Source organism: Meles meles, chromosome 12, assembly GCF_922984935.1.
Source record: "Meles meles chromosome 12, mMelMel3.1 paternal haplotype, whole genome shotgun sequence".
NCBI classification, from domain to species: Eukaryota; Metazoa; Chordata; class Mammalia; order Carnivora; family Mustelidae; genus Meles; species Meles meles.
The window spans coordinates 31,802,656-31,830,302 of NC_060077.1; the positions used below are offsets into that span (position 1 = coordinate 31,802,656).

The window sequence follows — 27,647 nt, forward strand, 5'->3', positions numbered from 1 at the left end:
GCCGGTTTTTTCTGTTCTGTGGTTTTTGTTTTTTGTTTGTTTTTCTTAAGGGTCTTGGGCCCAAGGCTGGGCCTCCAAGCACTGAGATAATGTGTGACCCACACTTAACAGACGTTAGGGACACGTGGGGGACTGGGACATTATCACACGACACAGCCTCACTTAGGGCAATGCCGACCAGATGTGCAGCCGCAGTCCACAGGCCATCAGCTGGAGGGCAGCCCAACCCTGGCCAGCTTCACTCTACTGGTGGACCCAGCTTGTCAGTGGACAGTAGTGCCTGGACACAGTGGTGACTCATCTTAGCTTCACTGTGGATGGTGACGCCAAAGACACTTAACCCTTCACCTAGCCTCGCCATAGGCTCTCCAGAAAGTGTCACCCTACACTCAGTCTCTACAGCCTAACCTCCCAGTGTTAGCTAGGCTCAGTTTCACTAGCTGTCCTTGTTACCAGGACCCACTCACCTACCACAGTCTGCAGCAGAAAACCCCAGGCCAGAAGCTTCTCATCTCCTGACGTCAGGGATTGTATGTTTAAGTCACCGTTTAACCCATACAATGGGGTCGGTCAGCCAGCTTGTTTTTTAAAATAAAATGTGTAAAGACTTTAGCAGGTGGTGTTTCTAGGACCTGCTAGTTTTTCTCCTTGGAAATGGGGACACCTTCTCCCTCTCAGAGGAATCAGAGGAGGTCTCCGCGTTCTGGGTGGCCTGCTGGGACTGGCTGTGATGGGGTAGAGGAGGGGCTTCAGGGGTCTCCCCGTTGTGCAGCACACCAAGGCCTCAGTGGGCTTAGGGTAGGAATGCCGGCTCCGTGGGAGAGGCAGTGCTCTCCCACCCCAACCTCCCGCAAGGTACGTGAGGGCAAGGTCACTCTGCATCGTTTATTGTGGGAAGGGGTCGAATCTGGCTCCTAGGGGTCTTGCTGGAGCCACAAGTTGAGACCCAGGCCCAGCAGAGCCCCATGCACACGGGCTAGGAACGGGGCGGGGGCCGAGGCTGCTTCGTGGATGGAGGCACAGAAAGAGGCCGATACCCTGCGCCCCCCTAGAGGCTGCTGCGGGCGGAAATTCTCTGTGAGCGGTGTGGGGCTTGAGCCGGGGACCCCGGCCTGGGGCACAGTCTGGAACTGGGCCACCTGGAGTTTTAGGGCAGAGACAGATCAAGACGTGGGTGGCCTGGGGCTTCAGGAGGCAGGGAGGAGGAGGGCAGCACCGCCCAGGGAAGAGGTTGCGGCCCCACCTGCGCGCGCCCGATGGGGACCGGGTCCTCGAAGACCGTCCAGACAACCGCAGGCTGGCAGCCAGGTGTGGTCAGTGACCCTGTGTAGCGGTAGTAGCGCAAGAGGCCGGAGGCACCCGGCAGCAGCGAGGCCAGTGGGAAGGTGGATGTCAGATTCACCGAGGCCCCTGGGCAGGGGAGGGGAGGCGGGATTGGAATCGGCCTCCCTGTACCCAGCCAGTCCCCGCCTCCAGCACCCCTGAGCCGCCCCCCTGCCCCCCGCCCTGCCGCCCATGACCCTGTGGCTCCTCACCCGCTGAGACACGTTCTTCAGGCCTGACACGAGGGCGGAAAAGTTGGCATTGTCAGTGTCCTGCTCCTGGGGAGGGGACTCCAAGTGAGAGGGGCTCCAAGTGGATGGGTCTCAAAGGGGGAACTCCAAAGGGATCTAGGGGAGACTGTAAGTGGCAAGAGGGTACACTCCTAGTAGAGGTCAGCTGGGAGATCTGGGGGAAGGTCACCCCCCACTGACCCTGCAGACCCAGGACCTCTGGCTGGCCCCATCCTCCTACAAACCTTATGTGCTCCCCCCACAGCCCACCAAGGCTTGACAAACCTGTTCTGCCCCCTTTGCAGACCTCCTTTCTGGGAAGCACAAGGAGTCACAAAGCCCCTCTCTCCCTCCCTTACTACCAGGGGCCCTCCCTCACCACCAACTGCACCGCTAGCACGGCCAGCCCGTCAGGGTGACTTCGCGCCTCCCCCAGGCTCTGGTACCTCGTGTTCATGTGGACCACATGCATCTGGAGAGGCACAGATCATGAGAGGTACCAGCTGTCCCTTCCACGGGCCACTCCCGCCACCCTACCCCATGCCCAAGCCCACCTCCATGGGGCGGCGCTGCCCATCCAGGCTGTGCTCTGAGCCTGCTTGCCCAGGCCCCCCCCAGTGGAAGTGCAGCTGCAGCGCGCGGTAGGCAGGCAGGGGCAGCCCGGCGCCCCGAATCTCCAGGAGGCTCTCTGGGCCAGCGTCCACGTGGAGCACCACTGAGGGTAGGGGAGCACGTGACTTTCTCTTCCACCCCCCCCCACCCTTGGGCTCTTAGGGTCCAGGGTGCCAACACAGGTCCCCTTTGGCCAGTCTGGTCCCTGGCTGGGCTTCCACGGAATTGGTACCTCATTTGGGGTCCAGGCCCCTCTACGGGTCAGACCGCAGGGGAAATACCTACCCTGCAAGGACGGGGCAGGGTGATCCTCCTATGGCTGGAGTTTTGACCCAACACAGCTGTGTGTGATATTGGGCGGTTGTGATGACATCCTGATACTGGGGAGGGGGCGCTCTGACTTCTGGGAATGTCCTGACTCCTAGTCCTAGGGGGCAATGGCTGATTGCTATTGTTGGGGCGTGGTTTCCTGTTGGAGGTGTCTTTAACAACATGTGTGGATGTTCCAGTTCTGATTGTGGAGATTTTGATCCTTGTGTGTGTGGGGGGGTGGGTAGTTCCCACTCCCAGGTGGTTCCTGCTCCTGTCTGCGGGGGGGCGGGGGGGGGGGCGGTTCCAGGTCCCAGGGTACTGACCTGTATGGCCATTATTCTCCAGGGTCCATGGGCCTGGAGGTGCTGAGTTGTAGCCTTGGAAGATGAAAGGTCCCAGGGTAGGGTCCCGCTGGACTAGGTGAAGGTCAATGTTGATGGGGGACTGGGCTGGGCCCCCACAGGCAGGGGCCATCTCCTTCCAGTGGGTGGGGCCTGAGGAAAAAGGCTAGGAATCTGCGGCTGAGTTACGGAGGCAACTTGGGGGTACAAAGAGGAAGACAGTGGTCCTTCACACGTACACAGAGAATTGCCCAGCCTCAGGAAGCTTGTCCTTGCCTCCCCCTCAACCCCCGCACACCTAGACAGGTCACAACTGCCACACACACCCTAACCTAGCCGGCTCACAATGTTTGTAACTCTCAAACAGGCAGGCCATACTGCAGTCACCTGCAGGTAGACTGTCCCACAGGGAATGGGGCTGAAACGGTCCCCTGGCCCAAAAGTTCCATGCCCACACAGGGCACCTGAAACACCTGCTCACACATGGGCTGGCCACACTGACAGGCTTACAGGCCCCACTGATACGAACAGCTTGGCACACGTGGCAGGACTGGAGGTCACATCAGCAATAGACCTGGACACACATGCAGGGGGACAGTCACAGCCAGCTGCTGTGACCCAGGACTCCAGACAGAAACGTGCAGGGACCACAGCAGCTCAGCATGCACACTGCTTTTGGGTCACGCTAGCACCAGACCATCACAGGACAGACATCCCACACAGCTTCACACGATACTCTGTCCTCACCGCACTTCGGGTCCTGGGAGTCATAGCACCAGGTGTCTGCGGACAGGGGACAGGGTACTGAGATGAGGGACAGCTATCTGGGTTCTCGCCACACTCCATCCCAGCCAGGGTCCAAGAATGGGGGTGCAGGGCTTAGGCCAAGGAGGCTGGTGCAGATCCTGCTCTTCTGTCCCAGACTGCAGTATCTCCTCCCCACAAAGACACCCCTCAGTGGTAGGGCTTAACAGGGAGCAGGGGAAGCTACAAGGGAGTGTAGATTTCAGAACGGATGGCCAGGGCCCAGGTGCTCACCGTTTGAGTCCCCGCACACCAACAGTGGAACGATGAGGAAGGTGAGGGCAAAGCCCTGGGACCGCATGGTGTAGCTGCTGCAGATTCCGGAGGACTGGAAAGTGCCAGAGGACAGTGGGGGTAGGCAAGGCAGCTGTTTGTTAGTGGGGAAGGTGAGGGGAGTGGCTAAGTCTTGAGGGCTCACTGGCAGGCCACTGCAGAGAGGGTCCGAGGGGGTGGTGTCCAGGCAGGGCCACCGGCAGGGAAGACCGAAGTCTGAGATCACCAGGCACAGGCTCTGACCCCAGGGCCGAGTGCCAGCCACAATCACTGGTATTCACAGGAGCAAAGCCCTTTAAACGGAGTCTTTCAATTAATGGGGGTGGTGCTACAATGCCCATTTAAAGATGAGGAAGGAGATGGAGGCTGGGAGCCGGGAGTGACATGCCAAGGCCACCAGGCAAGGACAGAAGATGAAAGGGGAGGGCACCCTGAATCCCAGTGCTCTTGACTTTTGAGGCTGGGGTGGGAGGGTGTCTTTCCCTTCTGCTATGGGCCCGAGACCACCACCTGCCCCAAGACTACAGCCTCTCTTGTATAGGTGTCTCCGCTGCACACCAAGGGCAAGGCGTTCCTTTGGGGGATCATCCCACCATCTGGGAAGCTGCAGCTCTCCCACTGACTCACACCCCCGGGGAGGGGGGGGGGACTTCAGGCTTCTGCAGCAGCTCCTGACGCCCGATCCCCCCTCAGGATGTGGCCTGAGCCTGTTCCCTCAATTTGCTGTCCTGCAAAGTGGGGCTGATTTCTCTGTCCCTTGGTGTAACCAGGAAGGTGACAGTTTGGAAAGAGCTCTGTATCTGGGCATGTGTGCGCCTGTGGGTGTAAGCACAACTGGGCCAGGAGAGTGCAGGGAGGTCGATGGGGTGGGGTGATAACTTTTTCCAATCTCCAGAGGGCCAGACTCTTCCCACTTTGGGGAAGGGGCACTGTCAGCAAAGCTGATGGCACTCAGGACTCCTCACCGCCCCAGCAGGTGTGTTCAGGAATGAAGGAACCATCCTTGAAGCTCCTAACCCCATCAAGGGACTCCCTGTTCTTTCCTGACCCTGGCCCCTCACCCATCCAGCCCATGGGCCCCCAATGCCCAGCCTGGAGCCAAATGCCAGGAGGCTGGGTTAGGAAGATGAGCACAAGGGTCCACCTGAGGTTGAGTCCCTGTGGGTTCCCTTTTGTTCCTTCATCACAAACTGGAGAATTCCTGAAAGGGCCATGGTCAGAGAGCAGAAGGAACGGGGCATCCTGGAGCCCTGCACCTGGCCTGGCTGGTACAGATGCTCTGACCCCTCCACCCACCCATTCCCACCACTGTGTCATGCAGCCCCGACGTGTCTGGAGTCTCCCGCCCCACTTGGGTCCCACCAAGGACTGACCACACCTCTTCCAGAACACAAATTTATTTGGCATTTGGATGAAATGGTTCTCACAGCATTTTAAGAAAAGGATTAGTGCCAACCCAACCAAAAATAAACCCAAACTAAAAACCCTTAGTGAAAGGAAAACATAAAAAACAGGCATCGAGACAATGTACAGTATGTACTCCTTCCTCCACCAGGTAAGTCAGGACCTGGGGGAGGAGGCCCCTCCCAAGAGCTTGGCCTGTACCTCTGGAGGCCCAGTCTCTCACAGGAGCACAAGAGTCTTAGCTACTAGGGTTGGCCTCGGGATTCTTCATCAGACTGTGGAGCACAGTCAGATCTTACAAAGGGTGGCAGCTGGACAGGAGGCCAAGGACAGCCAGGCTGACCCCAGCTCTCCCCTTGTTCCTCTCACAACTGCAACCCAGTGGAGGACAGCTCCCCGGCACCAACTCTTGCAGACACAGCAGGTGGGGGTCTGGAGCAGCCCCACACATGGGCCTTCTGCCCAGCCCCTGGATGCAAGTGGGCTGAGCACCCCAGCGCTGGGACAGAGCCCTGTGGCCAGTCCAGAAGCAGGCCTGCCGTTTCAGGTCACTCCCTCCTCAGCGCCTCCTCTGTGCCTGATTGGCCCCAGCAGTCCTTCAGTCCCCACAGGGAGTTCCCCAGTCCCACATGGTTCCGAGGCATGGGCCAGGGACATGGGAGCTGGGAAGGACTCTCAGCTATAGAGGTCAGGCCCTCTGTGCTCCGCTGGGGCGGACACTCCAAAGCAGACACGCTCAGGACACTCACCTGGCACCAGTAAGACCCGTGACTGTTCTCCAGCCCTCAGCTGCCTCGAACCCAGCAGGCTGGAGGCAAAACATGCTTCCTGCTTTGTCTTCAGCAGCCAGTGTGGGCTGTGAGGGCCTGGTACGCCGTTCTCAAAGTGGCAGCCCTTTGGCAAGGGGAGCTTCGGCCTGCTCGGCATGCAGCCCACCTGCCTCCCACACTCTGGGTCCTGCAAGCGTGGACAGGCAGTTCAGACTTCACACCTCTGGCCGGCTCAGGGGATGACAGTTTCTGTGGGGCAACTCAAAAACCTCATTCCATCCTGGAGGAACACAATGGGTTTCCAATTGGAGAGTGTGAGAACATGCCACTGAGGTCTGTCACCACAGAGCACTTCTAGTCAACCCTCCAGTCACTACACGCTGGTCTGGAAAGGCTACACCGGGGACCAGGCGCAGGGCTCCATGCGCTCAGCCACAGGGCGGAGGTGCAGACCTCGCTGTGCCTCCGGGCCACCCAGACGTCGCAACGGGCCTGAGAAACTGGGGCCCCATGCCGGAGCTCTGGTGTACCACTACCACCTGCAAAACTTGGACACATATGTACACACATATAGACACGCACACACACACAAAAAGAAAAGATCCAGACATTCAACGTAGAAAAAATATGGATGTGCTAAAAATCGCACAGAACCCGCTTAATCTCGAAACCTCAGAAATGCTAAAAGCCCCATGTCAGGAGATGAGACCGCTGCCGAGGAGCAGGCAACAGGGTCCCTTGGTCCAGAGGCCACTGGGCAGGGTATCCTGCACCCCGAGCTGCTGAGGAGCATGAGAAGGTGGCATGCGGCCACTGGGCACTCAGCCCCAGTGGTGACAGTGTGCAAGGAGATGGACACAGCCCAGGGCATTCGTTTCGGCCACCCCTCCCCACAAAGAAACAACCCTTTATGGCACAAACATGATGGGGTGGAGGGCAGGCCAGGCCCAGAGGCGAATCAGTAAGAGTGGGGGCTCCAGAGGCTAGCAGACAGGAGCCAGCTTAGCCCCCAACCCACAGCGGAGGATCCAGGGCCAGAACACTCACGCGTGGCTAAGGGCCTTGGCCCAACTCCAGGGCTGCCTCTTGGGGAAGCCATGCACAGCAATGCTGGGGAAAAAATGGCAGGGTGGGGCCAGGACCTCCTGGCACAGAATTGGGCTTCACCCAGCCCAGCTAGACAGAGTGGAGAGTTCAACCTCCTCCCAAGACCCTCTTTCCTCAGGGCCTCGGGCACCAGAGGCCCAGGCCAGCCCCCAGCCCAGAGAAGGGTCATCCTTGGATGTTCACTGGGTGGAGTGGGGGGGATCCTCAGAGCAGTCATTGTGGTCACCTTCAAGGCCGTCTACCCTCAGGCAGACCAAGTACCCAGATAATACTGACAGTCCCCAAACATGGTGGTGCCTGGAAGCGCCCCCCCCACCCGCCTCCTGGCCGCCAGGGCCCCGTGGCTATCTGGCAGGCTCCTCTGGATGGCATGCCACAGGGAGCATGCCCACCAAAGCCAGGTGTGGTGCGGGTCCCTGCCCATGCCCACGGTGCCATCTTTGTTCCCTACTTTTGAAACATGTGGTCTGAATGAACTCTGTCATTCTTCTGCCATTTGAAAAGAAAAAGACAGGGACCAACAGCTATGCATGTTTCTAGAGCTGTCCAGGAGGCCCAGCGCAGGTGTCTGCTCCCTTGGGAGGCCGGTGTGGTCTGTGCTGCACATGCGTGCGGTCAGTGGGTTTGCGGCCGTGCAGCTGGGTCCAGGCTCACTCAGGGGCCCTTTAAGTCTCCCACGGGGATCAGGATTTTCTTGACAGCAAAAAGGTGCTTTCCGCCCGTCGGGGCCTTGGGCTGGGCCATCCTCTACACCATGGTACTGAGGGAACTGCGGCTATGGCGGCCGCCCCCCGGCAGTGCCTCTGTGGCGGGGGTGCTCCCGCTCTGGCCAGGGTCAGGGGGCACAAGCAGGGCACTGCTGCTGTCAGCTGAGTCTTCCAAGTCGGCCAGAGAGGGCCCCGCAGCGGGCAAAGGGTGCTCCAGACGCCGGGGTGATGCCCCTTCACCGCCACCATCCCCCGGGCTTGGCGGCCTGGCCTCTGCCGGCTCAAAGGCATCATCGTCTGCAGGGAGACAGAAGGGTGTCAGCAGGATGGTGGGTCTGGCACAGGGGAAGAGGGTGGGCTGGAGAGAACCAGGGGACGCTCCTCCTGTCATCACCCTTCACCTCTGCCCACCTGGCAAGGGGCCAGGTGCAGGGGTACAACTAGGAGCAAGCCATGGTGTGTGGTGTGGGGGGACAAGGCAAGTCAGCAGAACGAAGTCAGGGGAGAGGGAACATCCTCTCAGACTTGGTGGGAGTCAAAGCAGGGCGCCCCTGACATGACATGACATGACAGCCCTGACATACTGGGCTGGCGGCGGCCAGGCTATTGCTGGAACATGGGGATGGGAATACAGGAGACAGGGCTGGAGCAGGCAGCTCGGCAAACCTCACAGTTTTGAGGGAAGCTTTGTGGCAGGCCACTCCGTTCAGTGTGCCTGCTCCTTATTAGCCAGTCCCCCTCTGAAAGCTTGGGCATGGGGGCCCAGCGTGCCCCTTTTTGCTGGCTGGCCTCCCCCAGCCCCAGCAGTCTGTGACCCTGCCCTGGGGAGGCTCCACACAGGCAGCTGGGATCTCTTGCCCTCCTACAGCGGCATCCCTGGCAGGAAGCCTGTTGTACCCTGACACCTCGAGAGCAGAGAGAAAATCCGTGTGTGCAGGGGTCACATCCAGGTCCTGCCCACAGACCGCAGAAGAGTGGTCCTGGTGAACACAGCATGGCTGGCCCCATGACACCTGTCCTGCTGTGGTACTGGTGCACAGGGAACCAGCCACCTCGGGGTAGGGCGCCGCCCGCTGGTATGCTGCAGGGGGTCGTGTGTGACAGATGGTGTTCACACAGTGGCAGATGGGATGGGACACCTGAGCTGCACACCAGGCACAGGGACAAGCCAGGCAGTGGTGAGGAAGCCGGCACATCCTTTGTGCTACATGGCCCTGTGAGGAATGGGTTTTCAGGGTATCAGATGGATAACAGATCCGAGTCATTGGGCCAACATCACAGAACCAGCGCTTTCTCCAAAGAACTGCTTCCAGACAGGAGACAACGTCATGATGGTGTCTCTTGAGCTCACAACACACACGTGTCTTTAGGGCCGACCAGTTGGCTCTGGATGGGCCCCTGTAGCTCTGGGCTCGCCCTGTACCCACAACCACCAGCACCTGGCTCCCCAGCCCTCCACAGAGCCCAGCTGGGTGTGCCCCAAGGGCTGCTTGCTAACAGGCGTTCACAGGAGGAAGGCCAGTGGCAGTGTGACCGCGGCTAACGGTCATCTGCATGCGCAACCCTGGGAAGAGCCTGCCTGCCGACAGATGGCAGTTCCTTCCACCTTAAACGGAAACCCAAGGGGAAAGCAGAAGACCAGGAGGAAGTGGAGGTTCAGGGTCCTGCGGACTGGGGAGGAGGACCACCGGCTGCACATGGTGGAAGGTTAGTGACGTGCCGCTCCCTGTCCCTGCGGAAGAAGCACCTGCGGGGTCGTAGAACACGCTGTCAGGGTTGATGGAGGCCTCATAGGGCGGCGGTGGATCATCGGGCTGGTCGATGTCTGGGTACTTATACGCGGTGTAGGGAGGCGGAGGGTCGTGGAAGTGGAACGTGCCGCCTTCCCCATCGTCAGAAAGGTGTAGTGGCGTGAGGCCGGTGCCGAACCCGTCTGGGCCGTAATCAAAGCCAGGGATCCTCCGGCCAAGGTTGAAGTGGTGCACTGCGCAACCACAGGGAGACAAGCAATAGAGCCACGTCACTCAAAGGCATGCAGCTCAGCCCCCAAGTCACCTACCTCCTCTCGAGGCTGGACCTGCCTCCCCAGGCCCAAGGGATCAGGTATCCCGACTGACACACTCGTATGCCCAGCTTGCCCACCCGGACCCCCTCCTTCAGTCCATTCCTGGCCCTAACCCATGTGCAACCCCTTACTACTTCCTGCCACTTCTGCCGCCCAGCCGTCACCACACTTCTCCACCTGAGGGTCTCTGAAGCTGACCTGGTGGGAACTGAGGGTCTGAGGAAGGACTATGCTGGCTCTCAGTGCCGTAAGGCCCCCAACTGCAGCTGGCACGGCCCCTCAGCATTCCTGCCACCTTGACTCAAGAGCCCTCGAGCCCTTGGGGTCTGCAACCATCCCACCGCTCCCCACATGGACAGGGGGACTGGGTGCTGGGGAGCCTGGCTTCCTTGCTGAGACAAGGAGCAATTCCAGCTCTACTGAGGGCACAGGCCTCTCACTGCAGAGAACTTGGGCTGAAGAAGGCAAGTCACACCCAAAGCTGCCTAACAGTTCTGGGAGTCTGCTGCTCTGCCCCCTCTCCAGCCCGCAGGTGGCCCACTCACGGTCCAGGCTGCCAGAAAAGGTAACATCACTGACCGGAACACAACAGCAGCTGTGGGTCCTGCTTCAAGGCCTGGAGGGGTGGAGAGCCTGAGGGCAGCTGGTACTGACAGTGTGTCCCTCCCTTCACATATCCAGGGCCTGATTTCAGGTCCCCAGGACAGCTCCTCCAGCTCCTCAGGTGCTGGGGACAAGCTGGGGCATCCCTATCAGTATCCTCTCCTTCCTCCTTGCCCCTTCCTGCTTCCCATGCCCTCCCACTCTCTCAAGGGGACAGAGCTTGGAGCGGGGCCTCCACTGGGACTGTCATTGGCAGGGTGAGCTGCACTCACAGTTGGCTCCAATCAGGGACTCAATGCGTTCCCGCCGCCTCTGGCGAAGCCGGTGGACCATGAAAAGCAGCAGCGACAGAATGAGGAAGGAGGAGATGCAGCTAACGATCAGACGCATCCCACTGGCCATGGAGTCGAACAGGCTGTTGCCATCTGTTACAGGGAGAGGAAGGAAACTGGCTGTTCTCAAAGAGGAGAGCCTGACCCCCAGGTGCTTAGTGCTACGGGAAGGCCACAGTCTTTCACCACCAGGCAGGTATGTGAAAAGGCAACTGCTTCCCGATTCCCTGCACTTGATGATCTTGGGAGAGATGGCAGAAATGAAACAACTCAAAGTCATGAATACTGTGCTAACACCAAAGGAGAGAAGCAAATTGTGGGCCAGGAATAATATTTTACCTTCCAGCCTAGCACTAAGTTCCATTCAATGAGCCTCTTCTGCCTAAGAAGCTCTGTTATAGCTCCCCGTACCCCCAATCACAAGACAAAATCAGGCACATGGGACCAAGCTCCTGGACCCTAGACCAGGGATGCTCACCTGGGCGACTCTGTAACTCCCAGGGAACATGTGACAACGTCTGGAGAGACTCTTGGTCCCCACCAACCCCTCAAGGGTGGAGGCACTATTGGCCTCTGGTGGGTAGAGGCCTGCGATGCTGCTCAGCAGCTTGCCAAGCCCACATCACAGTGCTCAGTCCCAAATGTTGACTGTGCCCACACGGAGATAGCCTGCCTTGCCCTGGTGCCCACCAGTGCTTGTCTGGTTTGCTGTGGGGCGAGCACACATGGTGATCATGGGAGGAGATGTGAGGGAAGAGAACTTGCGCTGGCTGAGTGCCTCAGGGGGGCAGACTTCCCCATCGGCTCTCACTGAGGTGAGATGGGCCACTCGCGCCAAGTCACAGACTAACAGAACTAGGAAGTGGTCCCGAGAGTACCTGCCTCCACGACCCAGAAGGAAGGTCACAGAGGTCTCAGGCCACAGGCCTGTAGCCACTGGAAGCAGGACTCCGCGTGGGTGGAAGGGCCAAGGACTGTCGACTTCCAACTCTGTGACAGCCATGCAGGCAGATCCCCAACCGCCAGCTCCAAGGAGACACTTCACGACCAACTAGGATTCCATGTGAGAGGTTGGGCTCCCGGGGCCCTTCTACTGCTTCCGCTGGCCCAGCTGGCTCCATACCAATGCAGATGGTCTGAGCTCACTCTTGCCCTGCTCCCACAGGGTCAGGGAGCCTCCCTCAAAGCTGCACTTACTGCTGACAAAACTTGGGAAGTAACATGTATAAAGGATACATCCTCTCCCCAATTAGCTGCTTTTCTGGTGCCTCTGATCCTCTTCAAGTGTCAAGGGAACATTTTGTCTCTGTATGTGGGAGGATGACTGTCAGTTCAGGGTGCTGTTGACATGTCTGTTAATTGGTGGCCAGCTCAGAGATCCCAAGGGGCACCTAAGCAACAGTCCCTTTGCAATGACTCTTACTAATCACTTCCAAAATAAACTCAAGGACACAGTAAAGGTCCCTGACCATCCCTCCATGGTGATTACCAAGGAAGGAGGAAGCATCCCTTAGAAGAAAGCCACCTGCAGTCAGACACAAAGAAGACAGCACTTTCCTAGGAGACAGAAGCCAGCTCTTGGGTCCTTGGGGACTCACACCATGACTGGTCAGCTATAAATGTTGCCTATCCCAAGTTCACAAAGATTTTTCCATATTTTCTATTTTCTTTTCACATACTTTATTTTTTTTAGAGCATATATTTTTCTTCTAGAAGTCTTATAATGTAAGGTTTTATAGTGGTCTATGATCATTTTTTTAAAAACATTTTATTTACTTGAGAGAGAGACAGTGAGAGAGACCACGAGAGGCAAGAAGGTCAGAGGGAGAAGCAGACTCCCTATGGAGCTGGGAGCCCGATGTGGGACTCGATCCCTGGACTCCGGGATCATGACCTAAGCTGAAGGCAGTTGCTTAACCAACTGAACCACTTAGGCACCCAGTCTATGACCATTTTGAGTTAATTTTTATACATAGTAAGATGTGTAGTTAAAGGTGTATATATATATGTATATATTTAAACATGGATGTCCAACTGTTCCAGCACCAGTTGTTTACAGATATCCTTTCCCCATTTAATTGCCTTTGTACTGTTGTCAATTATTAGTTGACCATATAAGTGTGGGACTATTTCTAGACTATTCTGTTCCAGTGATCTACGTGTCTCTTCTTCTGATAATACCACACTGTTTTGATTACTATGACCATACAGTAAGTTTTAAATCAGGTACCAGGAGACCTCCAACTTTGTTCTTCCCAAAAACTGTTTTAGCTAGTCTAATTCCTTTGCCTTTCTACATAAATTTTGTTTTTTTAAATTTTTTTTTTTTTAATTTCTAAGTAATCTCTACATCCAATGTGGGACATGAACTTGCAACCCTGAGATCATGAGTTATGTGTTCCACTGATTGAGCCAGCCAGGCACTCCTCTACATAAATTTTAGAATCGGCTTGTCGATGTCTGTAAAAAAGTCTGCTAGAATTTGGGTTAGGACAGCATTGTATCCATAAATAATTTAGGGATAATTAACTGCCTAATGATATTGAGTCCTATGATCCATGAACATGGTATACCTCTCCTCTGATTACTTTCATCAGTATTTTATGGTTTGTGCATATATTTGTAAGGCTTATGCCTAAGTCATGTTTTTTGGTGCTACTGTAAATGGTACTTTTTTTTTAGATATTTAAATTTCCAACTATTCACAGGTAGTATATATAAAAACAATGGAATTTTGTATATTGACCTTGTATGTGGAGACCTTGCTAAACACTCTAGTTTTAGTAACTTTCTTGCAGGTCCTTTGCGATTTTCTATGCAGACAATCATATCATCTACTAAAAAAAAGATAATTTCACTTCCCCTTGTGGTCTGGATACCTTTTCATTTTCTGGCACTGCCCTTGACCTCCTGTAGAACCCTAAACAGAGTGGTGAGAGCAGACATCCTTGCCTTGTTGAAGGGGATACTTTCTCAGCGTCCCAGTTTGGGTGGCAGTGTCTCTGTCCTTGTTGGAATACAGGTACTTTCCAGGAGGAAACACTCAGCTTGGGAAGCAGGCAGGAGCCTGCAAACATAACACTGAACAAGAGGCAGGAATAAGCCCTGGATAAGCTGCTCTGGCTGCACAGGAGAATGGCCTGCAGCAGCTGTGGTCTCATCCAGATGCCCAGAGAGCCCTGTTCTGCTGAGAAGTCCTCAGGGCTTGGCAGGCCCTACAGGTCTTACACAGGCCTGGTCATTCTAACAAAGCCTAGATGGAGAGGTAAGGCAATATGGATAGACTCCTAAGAAATGGAATGAGAAATACATGTGACGTGGCTTGCAAAAGCCAGTCTTTTGACTCCTGTGGAAGGTAAGTGAGCTGGGGGTTCAGAGTGATGTGGCCAGGACACTGGAGACCTGGTAAGCACCTAATCAGTGCTTGTCGGAATCCCACAGGAATGCATCTTATACAAGCAGGTACGATCTACTCTGTGAGATAGGGAGGCCCAAGTGTACCCTCACTGAGTTCCACTCTCCCTGGTAGGCTCTTCTGTACTCTTCACAGCCAATTGCACCTCTAGGACATGTGCCAAAGTGTCTGATTCAGCCTCAGACACCCTCTGACACTGCTTTGCCCTCTCCCCCAGATGCCCTTCCTGGCATGCAGGGACACTGACAACTCTCTACTTAACGAGAGTTCTAGTTGTTGTGGCTCTCACACAACAGTTCCAACTCCTGTCCCATGAGCACTAAGCAAACCAGTTTCTCCTCCACAGGGGCCCTGGAGGATAGAGATGGCCACCACGCCCTGCCCCAGCTTCTCTTCTACAGGGTCCATGAGCTTAGGGACTTCCACAAGGCCCTGTCCACGTCTGTCTCACACTGCCAAGATAAAAGAACAAATTCATGCTTTTGATTTACAGTTCTCTTGAGATTATGAATTCACAGAGATGCCAACTGCACTGGTGTGGAGAATAATCCAGCATGTTGTATGAGTGTGATGCCCACTGTCATACAGAGCACACTGCTACGTGCTGCTCTTTTCTTTCTTTTCTTTTTCCTTTGGAAAGGAAAGGAAGAGGGCTATCTAGAGACCACATGCCTGCATAATGTTGAATCACAAACGCCACCTGGCAGAATGGAGTTAGTTTCTCAAAACTTTCTCCTGAAAGATTTTAGCGGTAGAAATCGATGACTATAAGCAAATAAAAACTGTCATTACCCCTCACATCACCAAACATGGAAAAGAGCTAAAATGGGGACATAAATCTTGAGAGGAGAAAGATAGGTCAGATTTAAAGCCATCAGTTACAGCTGACTCATGAACAGGCACGCTCATTCAAGTTCAAGTTCACTGATGTACAATACTGGTTACCTACCTGAGAGCTGACACAAGCCTGACACACCTGTGAGGTGGCAGTTAGAGAAGGCCAGGTCATGTGACACACACATGCTCACAAGAGTGGTTGGCCATCAAACCTGGCTGAACAGCTCCATAAACAAAATGTTGCTATGCCATGTGCCATGAGCTCTCACGAGTGCCCACTACTGAGAAAGTGAAGGAACATCTGGGCTCCAGCTTAGAACACAGGGGCTGACTTGTGACCCACCATCAGTCTCACCTGGGTCCAGGCACATGAACTTGCAGCATTCCTTGGGGTCCTTGCGGTACTGCTGACAGCCCTGAGGCCTCTCACACAGGGCAGCCACACACATCTCAGGCTCCCCACCATGGCAGGTGCAGCTCAGGCATGGGTCATCTCCTTTGGGGGTGAAGTAGAACCCCTCATCCACCACATTGTCCTTGATGTCAACACATGTTTGACCTGCAACATGCACATACATGTATATATGTATGCATCATTGGGCAACAGACGCGACAACAGAGGAGTTAGCAAGATCAACCAGAGAGCCTTCCCAGTGCTGAAGTGTGTGAGTCTGGCTCACAGCCACAGGAAGTGGCTATCCGAGAGAGGTTGTCACTACAACTCGCTGCTAGGACAAAGCCTGATCAGGGCACACCTGGACATAAGCCCAGAGAGCTGGGAGAGAGAAGAGAGCTAGATTCCAGGGCAAAGCCCATGGAGAAGTGTTTGCTTTCAAGGATCTGTCTAAGCAGTTTACTTAGAGATTTCCTCAGTTTTAAAATGTAGCTGTCATGCATGTTAACCATTTTACAACACATCTGAGAGTATGCCTCCAACGACTCTCCCAAGAAGCTGCTGGCTCTGCTTGAAAAAACAGTCCACTAGCCCCAAGAAACACACAGTAAACTCTGTGCAGAGCTGCTGTGGGGCAGGCGGAAGAGAAATGGCCATCACCAGAGACGAGAGGAAGCTGACAGCTCAGAGCCCTAAGCCAGCCCTAGACACAACAGATGCCTGGAGGAAGGGACAAGGGATGAGGCAGGGGCAGCTCTCCAAAAGACACATGCTCAGTGAAAGGCAAAGGGCCATGAGAAGATGTTTGTTTCCATCTCCAAATGGAGTAGAGATATCTAAAAACACGCATCACAAATCCCACAACCATGGGTCTGTGCCTCACTTAAGACAGGGGCTGGGGTGCCTGGGTGGCTCAGTTGTTAGGCACCTGCCTTTGGTTCAGGTCATGATCCTAGGGTCCTGGGATAGAGCCCCACATCAGGCTTCCTGCTCAGTGGGAAGCCTGTTCCTCTCTCCCACTCTCCCTGCTTGTGTTCCCCCTCTCGCTGTCTCTCTCCCTCTGGCAAATTATAAACAAATAAATGAAACGAAGAAAAAAAAAGGACTGGGGTCAGGAATATGCAGGGCAAGAAAATCACATAGAACTGATCTCTGTTAGAAGAGGGAGAAAAAGAATGAAGAAAAATGAGCAGCCCTCAGAGAAACATGGGACACCACTGAGTGCACCATCACACACAAAATAGAAGTACCAGAAGAAGAAGAGAGCAGAAGGAGCAGAAAAAAGTATCTGAAGAAATAACAGCTGAAAACTTCCCAAACTCATTGAAAAACAAAACCTATACGTGTAGGAAGCGTAACAAACTCCAACTTGGATAAATGCAAAGAGCCCTAAGCACATCAGACATACTCATCATAGTAAAAAAGTGCTAACATCGAAGAAAATGTGAAAACCTTAAGAACAGCAAGCCAGAAATGACATGTTACTTATAAGAGAACCCCGTAAGGCTAAGAGCTGACTTCTCAGAAGAAAAAAGAGAGATGAGAAGGCAGTGGGATAACATACTCAAGGTGCTCAAAGAAAAAACTATCAGAATCCTACACCCAGCAAACCTAGCTTTCAAAACCTGAAGGCAACATAAAGACTTTCCCCAAACAGACAAGACCTAATTTGTTGCATTCACACATGCCTTATAAGTAATACCAAAGGAAGTCTTTTTTTTTTTTTCCCCCCCAAGGGAGAGAGATTGAGCATGAAGGGAGGGAGGGGCAGAGAGAGAGAGGGAAAAAAAGGGAGCTTCCTAAGCAGACTCAGAGAGAGGGAAAAAAAGGGAGCCTCCTAAGCAGACTCCACATGAAGTGTGGAGCCTGACACAGGGTCCGACACAGAGCTCTATCTCACACCCTGAGATCATGACCTGAGCTGAAATTAAGAGTCGGACACTTAACTGACTGAGCCACCCAGGCACCCCACCCTAAAGGAAGTTCTTAAGGCTAAAAGAAAGTGATCCTCAGAGAGGAATTTGGATCTATACAAAAAACCAAAAGGCGCTAGAAAAGATAATCATGTGATTATGAAAGACAATATAAATGAGTTTTTTTTTCTTAAAGATTTTGTTTATTTGATGCAGAAAGACACAGTGAGAGAGGGAACACAGGCAGGGGGAGTGGGAGAGGGAGAGGGAGAAGCAGGTTTCCCACTGAGCAGGGAGCCCAATGTGGGGCTTGATCCCAGGACCCTGGGATCATGACTTGAGCCGAAGGCGACGCTTAACAACTGAGCCACCCAGGTGCTCCATAAATGAGTATTTTTTTCCTCTTAACTGAATGAAAAAGCAATTGTATGAGATACTGTGTTTATGGGGTACCTGGGTGGTTCAGTCAATTAAGCAGCTGCCTTTGGCTCAGGTCATGATCTCAGGGTCCTGGGATTGAGCCCTGCATCAGGCTCCCTGCTTAGCAGGGAGCCTGCTTCCCTCTGCCTGCCACTCTGCCTACTTTTGCTCTCTATCTCTCTGTCAAATAAATAAATAAAACCTTAAAAAAAAGATACTGTGTTTATAACGTAGTATTGGGCCTCTAATATATAGAAATGTAATGTATGTGTTTGCAGATAATAGCCCAAAGGACGTGTGTGGAAGCAAAGCTGTTCCAGGCTAAGGAAGTGACTGGTGGTGGTAATTAACAATGTTTTATTTGTTCGCAACACTAACAGACCTAATGTGTATAATGATAATACCAGAGAAAGGAGGAAAGGAAACTGGGTTATAAGAGGTAACATTCCACATATCACTGAAATGAACCTAGTATCAATCTGAAGCTAATGTGAATAAAATGTATATATAGATGTACATGGAGTTAGTGTTAATACTTACATTTACCTGTGAATATACTAAAAAGCACTGAACAGTATACTTTAAATGAGTGAACTGTAAAGTATGTGAATTATATCATAATAAAGCTGTTAAAAAAGAGATGATGGCTGAGATCTTCTCATTATTAATAAAACACATAAATCCTCAGGGGTCCTAAAAGGACCAATAAAAATAAATCAATAACTTGGGACGCCTGGGTGGCTCAGTTGGTTAAGCCGCTGCCTTTGGCTCAGGTCGTGATCCCAGAGTCCTGGGATTGAATTCTGCATCAGGCACCTTGCTCAGTGGGGAGCCTGCTTCTCTCTCTGCTTCTGCCTGCCATTCTCCCTGCTTGTGCTCTCTCTCTCTCTAACAAATTTAAAAAAAAAAAAAATCGACTAGACACAGTGTGATGAAACCTCAGCGTATCAACGAAGAGAAACTCTCAAAAGCAACAAGAGAGAAAGATTACCTGCTGTTCTGTGTACTTCCAGGCAATGGTCAGTCAGGTGTGGCCACAAGGCGGGGTACAGGGGAGGCAGGGGAAAACAACGTGCATTATACTCAAAGGTTCTGGACAGAAAGAGTCATTGCACACCAACAAAGGATCACACAGGAAGAACACCAAGGGTGCTGCTCAACCAAGTGCGGAGGGAGCAGAGAAGGAGTGATCAGAGAAGGAGGGAGCAGAGAAGGAGTAAAGCAAATGTTTTACTGGGGGTCAGGGAAGAGTACACAAGGAAAGGCATAGGGGGATTTCACTGGAACACTTGACCATCACTAGGTCACAGTCAGAAGGGAAGAAGGAGAACTCATGGCAGAGGCTGACCTTATCACACTGGGGCACCTGGCCACCTGGGCAGGGTGCTCACGGTCTGCTTGTGGAGCAAGAAGATAAGTTTTAAAATTTATAATATACCTAACAAACCAAGGAAAGGCATATGAGTTCATATGTTCTGCCTGTTCAGAGTAAGGAACAGGCAGAAACAATAAAATACCATCTTCAAAGTCTTGAGAAAAAGTAACTGTTAACCAACAGATCTAGACCAGCTAAACGAACATTCAGGACTGGGGGCAAAAATTAGACTTTTCGTTCAGAGAGTAAAAGAGTGTAGCACTAACACCACAGCCTCGTCTCAAAGAGCTCCTGAAGAATGTATCTGAGAAACAAAAAGCTGAACCCAGAAAGAAATGGGGTGCGAGAAGAAATAATAAAGAAACTGAAGAACATATGAGGAAAGGTACATAAATGCTAACTTCATAAAACAGTTAAGTGTTTCACCTCAGAAGTATAAAAACAAAGTAAATGTAAAATAATGGACAAGTACATGTAAGTCAGAAGCTGGGGAACAACTGGAGCAAAAGCAATACAGAATGGGTTTTTTTTTGTTTTTAACACTTTTTATTTTTAGGTGCACAGGGAAGTGTGTCAAGTGGCCCTTCAAAGAACTGAGCTTTAGGGCTGGAGAAAAAAACAAAACAAAAAAACCCCTCTGCTTTCCAATTCCAGCTGACGGTGACTTTCTGACTGATACCCATAAAGGAATTCATTTAAAGCACACTTGTCCTCTGCAGCCTGTGAGGTCCCTCAGGAATTCATCGTCTAGGGAAGGGGAGGTGTACCCAAGCTACAGACGCACGGCAGACGCACGGCACATGCTCTGCAGAACTGGAAGATAAGGGTTGGTTACAACCATCCTCCCAATGTCCCTTTTTTTTTTTTTTTAAGATTTTATTTATTCATTTGACAGAAAGATCACAAGTAGGCAGAGAGGCAGGCAGAGAGAGAGGAGGAAGCAAGCTCCCTGCGGAGCAGAGAGCCCGATGCGGGGCTCGATCCCAGGACCCTGAGATCATGACCTGAGCCGAAGGCAGCGGCTTAATCCACTGAGCCACCCAGGTGCCCCCCAATGTCCCTTTTTAAACCTTCTTAGAAGGTGGTTCGCATGGTGAGTAGAAATTAGGACCCCCTGCAGTTTAGATCGTCCTCACTCGATCAGTGAACGCAAAGTGGCGCCGGCCCACTGCAAATTACAGGCTTCGTTAGGGAGAAAAGAAATTACTTACTGAGCAGCAAATTCTGTAAATTTGTAATTCAGATCTTAGACTGGCCTCACAACATAGGGTCTTTGTATTAACAGGAAGGAAGTTAGAGACACTGACTGCCTTCAGATTAAAAAAAAAAAATCCACTATGCCCTTTAAAAACATTAACGGTAACCACTAACATGACAGGCATATGTAACAGAATTTCTGAACCAGTATAGGAAAAAAAAGAGACTAGAGAAAAGTTGATTAAGTTCATATAAGTCTGGAAAAGATAAAAAGGAAGAAAAATCCTATGTAAACAGCAGAAAATAAGGTGCCAAAATCAATTTGAAGACTGAATTAAAAGAGTACAAAAGGACAAACTGAAAGGAAGCTAGCACAAAAAGATGTAATAATAATGAAAAAAAAAAAAAAAAGAAAATAGTTCACATGTGTTGAGAGCTTTCTATGTGACAGGGACTGTTCTTTGCACTGCACGTATGTTAACTGATCTCTCCCAACAACAAGGTGAGGTGGGTGCTCTACTACCCCCCTTTCCTGATGTGGAACCCAACTATTAAGCCTCTTCTCATAACGCCATTGTGCAGCTACCATTGGAAAAGAAGTACGACTTTAAGCAAAACCAACGAAAACTAGTATGGATAAACAGGAATCATTACATTATAATAAAAAGTTTCAATTTAGGAAGCTATAATAATTATGAGTACTTATCCCCCTAAAACATGACCTCAAGACAGATAAAGCTGTAAGCAGAGAATTATCAGGGAAAAATGGATGATGTGACATCCACAGTCAGAGATTAAAACACATCTCTTTCAACAACTGATGTATCACACAGTCAAAACAGATTTGAACAATGCCATCAATAAGCCTGAGCTGGGGCGCCTGTGTGGCTCAGTGGGTTGACAGACAGAGATCACAGAGATTTATTTGACAGACAGAGATCACAAATAGGCAGAGAGGCAGGCAGAGAGAGAGAGGAGGAAGCAGGCTCCCCGCAGAGCAGAGAGCCCGAAGTGGGGCTCGATCCTGGGACCCTGGAATCATGACCTGAGCCAAAGGCAGAGGTTTAACCCACTGAGCCACCCAGGTGCCCCAAAAGTTCCATATTTAACACTGAAACACTAAAAGCTTTCCCTTTGAGGCTGGGAAGATAAGTTTATGCTCACTACCAGCACTTCTAATCAACACTACACTGGAGTCCTTAGCAAGTAAAGGAACACCAGGGGAAAAAACAAAGAAATAAAAAGTCAAAGATCTGAAAGAAGACACGAAAATGCCTAAATAGAAAATCTAGCAGAATCCAACCAGGTAAGCGTTCTAATAAAGGAGTTCGAAAATTAATCCTAAAATTCAGGTGAAGAAGAAAAATGCTGAGAGTCAGCAACAGGACAAGAACGAGGCAGGGAAGCCCAGCACTGGCCAGGAGGATGTATCCCAAGACTCCTGTAAAGACAGTGTGGTATCAGCACAGGACTGACAAACAGGCAAGGGTCAGAATGGAGTCCAGAAATAGGCTCAGACGTCTACGAACCCCTGATGAATATCAGCGTGGAAGGGAATGATGACGGAGCCGGGGGAGTGGTCCAGACACAGCACGGGCAGTCTTGGAAAGACCCAAGGAGAGTGCAGGTGGGTGACCAGGGGAGTCAGCGGCTCCAAATCACCATGAGATGTGGCAAGTCCTCTGTTACCATTCTTATTTAATCTCTGAACAATGCGGTGTGGAGGGCAGGAATTATCACTTCTATCCTGGGAAAGAGAAACGAGGGCTCACAGACATGGCCTGCTGCCCAGGTTCTCACCCTGATGACAGTGGTGTGTGTTCAAAGAGGGGGGTAAGCCAGGCAAGGAGCTCCTGCCGCCCCACTGTGATACAGGGGTCTGCCTTGGTGCACCATGAGGTCAAAGTCTACTCAAGGTTGACACCAAGGTCCAGAAATCAGACAGCCATAGTCATGTATTCATGAAAAGCATTTCCTTACAGCTCCCTAGGAATTATGGCCAAAGGGGCTTACTTCTTTTACAGAGAAACGAAGACTTCTCGTAGCAGTTCTCTGCATGCCAGCTGTGTAGGTCGTGGTGGCGGAGGGTGGGGAAGTGGAAGCACTGGAGTTGGGCGCAGAACACGTTGTCGCTTTCCGACATGGCTGAGGCGAAGATGGGGTCTGGGGGCAGGAACACCTCTGAGGAACCTGGGGGGAAAATAACATGGTGTCAACAGACCAATCATATGCAGTCCTTGTGGGGACCAAGGCTCCCCCTCAAGCTGGACCATCAGTCAGAGGGCTTGTGGGCCACCCCGTGCTAGGGGCACTGCAGGTACAGCATTCGTTCACGGCCTCCCCTAGTTCCCATGAGCACAGCTCTGGGCAACGGGATGAATAAAGTTAACGGGCCAGAACACAGTAGCTTAAAATGTTCACGTTCATACGGATAAACAACAAATAAACAGGAGTGGGGGATCCCATCCCAACAGGGTATCAACTAGTAAATGGAGAAGGGCTCAAAAAGGCACCCACTGCACGTGCCGGGACACACAATTCAGACAGAACCGTGGCTCTGATGACTCAGCAGGGCTATCAGTTGGCCAGGTGAACTGGAAAGCGCCGGCTCCCTGGGACTCCCTCCCAGCTCCAGGGAGGCTCTGTCACTCACTTAACTTCTGCCTTCCAAGCTGGGGACCAGGCAATCAGACAGCATGCTGCCCTGGCAGCCCAGAGTGGGGGTACCGGAGTGCAGGGAGAGGGGGCCAGGAACCTCTATGCTTCTCATTTGCAACGTCCCAGGAGGTGGGACTCTGGTCACGTCTGGGGCACAGCACAACCAGCTCCCAGAGCCCACTCTCTATCTCAGAGAACCCTTCAACACTGGACCACCAAAAGATGCCTTGAGGCTAACCCAGACATGGGTCACCGGGGATACCCTCATTTTACTATGACAGCAAGGTGGTTTACCCTTGGACAGCGAAAAGGCGTTCCCATGCATGTTTTCTGAACTCTATTTGCTCCCAAAACTAAGCATGGAGGTCAGTTTGGAAGAGAGCGAGTCTGGACGTGGGCCCTCATCCTGTAGACACTGGGAACATGGCCTCCCAGCTCCCTGACAAGGGCAGGTAGACAGACTTTGGGGAAGCATGATGGGATAGAGGCCCAGTTCCCAGCTGACAGGCACAATGTCATTGTGCCCCTGCTAGGGGATATTGGGGCTCCAGAATCACAGGAGGACCATGGAAGGAGGGTAGGAGTGGGGGGCTTCTCACACCATTTGGGGAGATTGCCTCCAATGCTAAGAGTGGTTGCTGCCACTCTTAGCTCCCTGCTCCCCAACGAGGTCTCCTGTAACCCTTGTGTGCCCTCTTCTCCTTCTTCAGATGTCCCTGCACTTGGCAGAAGCCTCCCTTCTTAAAAACTGTTTTCTTCGCTATTTGACTTCTTGTCTTATAAGCTGAAAGTGGAATAGATTCATCCTGTCCTTTATTTATTTATTTATTTATTTATTTATTTATTTAAAGATTTTATTTATTTATTTGACAGAGAGAGAGATCACAAGTAGGCAGAGAGGCAGGCAGAGAGAGAGGAGGAAGCAGGCTCCCTGCAGAGCAGAGAGCCCGATGCGGGGCTCGATCCCAGGACCCTGAGATCATGACCCGAGCCGAAGGCAGCGGCTTAATCCACTGAGCCACCCAGGCACCCCCATCCTGTCCTTTATTTAAAAAAAAAAAAAAAGAAAAGAAAAAAAATGTCCTCAGGGCACCAGGGTGGCACAGTCAGTTGGGTATCGAACTGTTAGTTTTGGCTCAGGTCATGATCTCAGGGACTGGAACTGAGCCCCACACATCAGGCTCCGCACTCAGCATGGAGTCTGCTTGAGATTCTCTCTCCTCTCCCTCTGCCCCTCCAGCTCATGTTCTTAAAAAGAAAAAAAAGTCTTTAGCCCTGAGTCTAGTCACCAGCCCAGAGCACAATCTCAGCATGTGACTACACAGCTCTGACCAAGGCCACAAATGACCTCTCAGGGTAGAGTCTGGGGTCCTGGCACCCACCACCTGTCCTGCCCTTGGCTGCCTGGAACCTGCTTGAGTCAAGCTGAGCGTGGAGGGTGGGGTGGATGAGGGCGGCTCCAGTGCCAGCAGGCCATGCAGGGACGGAGGGCACAGGGAAGGCAGACTGGAGCAAGCTCCTCCCACCTGCTGGTGCCCATCGGACTACTTGGGCTTCCTCGTTCTGTGCTGGTCAGAAGCCCTGTTTACCCTGAGGTCATGTGAGCTGCGGTTTCTTGAAACCAGTAACTTAGAAGATCACTTCCTCTTTGCCAAACCTCGTTCCTTTCGGGTCTTCATTTTATGTGCCCTCTCCATCCTTTCTCTGCCAGGAGCTAAATGAGGCTAATCCCAACACACTCAGTGTGGTCTTCACTTAGCATCCCCCCAAAATTCATGGCCACCTGGAACCTCAGAATGTGGACTTTATTTGGCTCTCAAGGTTAAATCATCTGGGATCTGGAGTGGGTCCTAACTCAAAGGACCAGTGCCCTTATACAAGGGAGAAGACAGAGAAACATGTGGGAAATGGTCACAGACAGAGCAGAGCCCAGAATGTGGCTGTCACAAGCCAAGGAACATCAGGAGCCATGATCCACTGGCAAAGGAGGAACTCCCCTGAGCCTCTGGAGGGAGGGTGGCCCTGCCGACACCTTGATTTTGGATCTGTCCCCAGAACTGTGAGAAAGTAGTGTTAAGCCAAAAGTGCGTGGTACTCTGTTAGAGCAGCCCAAAGCATCTAACACAGTCTCCTAATCATCTCCCCGACTGATTTAACAAATGCCCGCAGGCCCCAGCCTGTGAACAGGCACTCGGGGTACACTGGGTGACAGCAGTAGGCAAAGATCCTTGCCTTCCAGAGCTCACACCAGGTGGTGGGGGAGGGGTTGTAAAGGTCAGAAACAGATGACTAAGAGACCCAATGAATGAAGTATATGTGATGCTGGAAGGTCACAATTGCTCTAGGTCAAAAGAAATCTGGAGCGCAGAGATGAACGCAGGCTCAGAGCAGTGCCATGGGAGCAGAGAATGGAGGGAACGGGTGACCAGGCTTGTGCTGGGAGTCCCATACCACGTACAGGCTCACTGCTTTGCTAGAAGGATTCAAGGGGCCCAGCTTCTAGTGGCAGTCGTAGCTGTCGTATTACAGCAACACAGCATGGTACAGCAGCAGCAAGAGAAGGGGACAGCTTGGGCGGGGTCTGGGGGCATCCAGGCCAGACTTCCCGAGCACTCTCCCACTTAGCAGGAGTGTGTGGGCTTTGCTAGCAGCAAGCTTCAGCAACACGGATGTGGCATCTCTGCCCAGAGGAGCCCCTGGGGAACCTTGATTTCAGGCTTACCACTGTTCATGTGGTCCAGGCGGCCTGATATAGTAGGCTCCACCTAACCCCCGAGCTGTCCCAGGCAACAGCCAGGACCAGGCCAGCTGTGCTACCTTCTCCTGCATTGGAGCGAGCCCGGACCTTGGGAAGGAGCATCCCAAAGAGGGCTTACAGCGACAGCAAAGGAGGCATGTGGCTAGAGAGGGGGCAGAGGGAAAGGCTACTGTAGCCTTTCTTAAGAGAAGGAGCCCCAGAGGTGGGAGGGGAAGAGTAGAGGACCCTCAGGCAGCTGTGTGAGGAGATGGGGGTAGGTGGGGTCGGCAGCAAGAAGACCAGGCTGGAGGTGTGTTTGGGAATTTAGGTGGGTGACGTTAGATCTGGTGGCTGTGACCTGGTGACAAGTGATGAGATTCTGGACAAGTCTAAAAGGGCATGAGAGGGACACCTGGGTGGCTCAGTTGGTTAAGCTGCTGCCTTCGGCTCAGGTAATGATCCCAGGGTCCTGGGATCAAGTCCCACATCGGGTCACTTGCTCAGTGGGGAGCTTGTTTCTCTCTCTGCCTCTGCCTGCTACTCTGATGCTTGTGCTCTCTCTCTCTCTCTGACAAATAAATAAATAAAATCTTTAAAAAATAAAATAAAATAAAAGGGCATGAGATCATGAGATTATACCAGCAGATCCCCCCTCAGACCACCCCTGACTGCTGCCTCTGCAGGAGGGCCTGCCAAGTGGCAGCAACTGCTCCCAGACACACCCACTCCCTCTGTGCATAAGCTGTCCCTAGCCAGGCACACATGGCCATATGCGACAACACTGAATTTCCTCTGCTGGCACCCCCACCCTGCAGTAGGCTGACCTTCACTCATTTTCTACCCAGTGTGCTGTCTGCCTCCCCACAGCAGGCTGTCCACCTCCCGAGGCAGGGCCTCACCCTCCCATATAGTACCACAGCCCCCACAGAACGGGCCTGCCCTGGGGCCCACAAGGGGCTGCGGGGATCCTCCCAAATGCTCCTCTACTGGAGGGCTGCCTTCCTTCAGCAGAACGGTGGCCTGGCCCCAGCTGACTCCACTCCAGCTTGACGGTCACCTCACCCAGAGGGCAGGGTCTCTGCACTGTGCCTTCAAGGCTTCCTGGTCCTCCCCCGACCGCCCCCTTCCTCCCTGCTGACAGAAGATTCTAGATCAGGATGGGTCAGGGTACACGAGAGGGTCACACTCCTTGGGTGTGGGCACCAGGGCCAAGACAATTGAGACCACAGAGGGCCTCCTAAGTGGCACGCGTGGCCTCAGCCCACCAGTGACAAGAGTGAGCCCCTAGAGGTGGGCATGCTGAGATGGGGGGATAAAGGGGGCAGAGGTGCCGGATGGAGCAGGTCTCAAATAAGCGAGTCATACAACGGGGACGCATCAAACAACAGACTGCTTCCATTTTTGTATTTTAAAATAAATATCACAAACAATAACCAGAAACTGAAATGAAATGTTACCAGCAATGATGCTGGGGCCCTGTGGAGTGGCTTGCGGGAAAACAGGGATGATTCCCTTTGGAGAACACAGATCTCTTTTCAAACTTCGGTCACCAATGTTATAAAAACAGCACCCCACGTTCTTTGGTGGCAGCAGCTCTCGGCCTTCCATGGCACCCCAGGCCCTGGGTGCTGCCTCAGTGTCAGGGTTTCAGCACCCTGGGGTGAGGCTGACCTGCTGTTCAGAGAAGCTGCAGGCAGGGCCTCCCTCTGAGGGGAGAGGCCATGGGAGGCGGCCCCTCTCACAAGCAGAGCTCCACACCTCACACGCACCTGGGAGTGGGGTACCTGCAGACATAGATAAGAGGTGTGTATATGAGGA

At 52.7% G+C, this 27,647-nt stretch overlaps 2 protein-coding genes across 2 annotated transcripts in view; both read right to left on the minus strand.

Annotated features, from left to right (window-relative positions):
* Positions 1-871: 871 nt before the first annotated feature.
* On the minus strand, positions 872-4,130 carry LOC123954333 (carbonic anhydrase 15-like). The gene is made up of 8 exons (XM_046025439.1): positions 3,857-4,130; positions 3,566-3,601; positions 2,801-2,971; positions 2,108-2,268; positions 1,933-2,025; positions 1,537-1,601; positions 1,244-1,412; positions 872-1,139 (listed from the first exon to the last, which is right to left on the minus strand). The coding sequence occupies exons 1-8, from the start codon at positions 3,921-3,923 to the stop codon at positions 915-917; spliced, it is 987 nt and encodes a 328-aa protein (XP_045881395.1). The 5' UTR covers positions 3,924-4,130; the 3' UTR covers positions 872-914.
* A 1,146-nt stretch (positions 4,131-5,276) lies between these two features.
* Positions 5,277-27,647, minus strand: part of DGCR2 (DiGeorge syndrome critical region gene 2) — an 83,660-nt gene continuing 61,289 nt past the window's right edge. Inside the window, exons 6-10 of the mRNA XM_046025877.1 lie at positions 22,448-22,624; positions 15,491-15,694; positions 10,824-10,976; positions 9,631-9,867; positions 5,277-8,180 (exon numbers count right to left, since the gene is read on the minus strand). Of these exons, the coding sequence (XP_045881833.1) occupies positions 7,924-8,180; positions 9,631-9,867; positions 10,824-10,976; positions 15,491-15,694; positions 22,448-22,624 (1,028 nt within the window). The 3' untranslated portion in view covers positions 5,277-7,923. The remainder of the gene's footprint in view (positions 8,181-9,630; positions 9,868-10,823; positions 10,977-15,490; positions 15,695-22,447; positions 22,625-27,647) is intronic.

Coding starts and splice junctions, on each gene's coding strand:
- LOC123954333 (XM_046025439.1), bottom strand. CDS start 3,923: ATGCGGTCCCAGGGCTTTGCCCTCACCTTCCTCATCGTTCCACTGTTG. Junction 2,026..2,107: donor GGCAGCGCCGCCCCATGGAG/GTGGGCTTGGGC, acceptor GTGCCTCTCCAG/ATGCATGTGGTCCACATGAA. Junction 1,140..1,243: donor TCCCCATCGGGCGCGCGCAG/GTGGGGCCGCAA, acceptor CTAAAACTCCAG/GTGGCCCAGTTCCAGACTGT.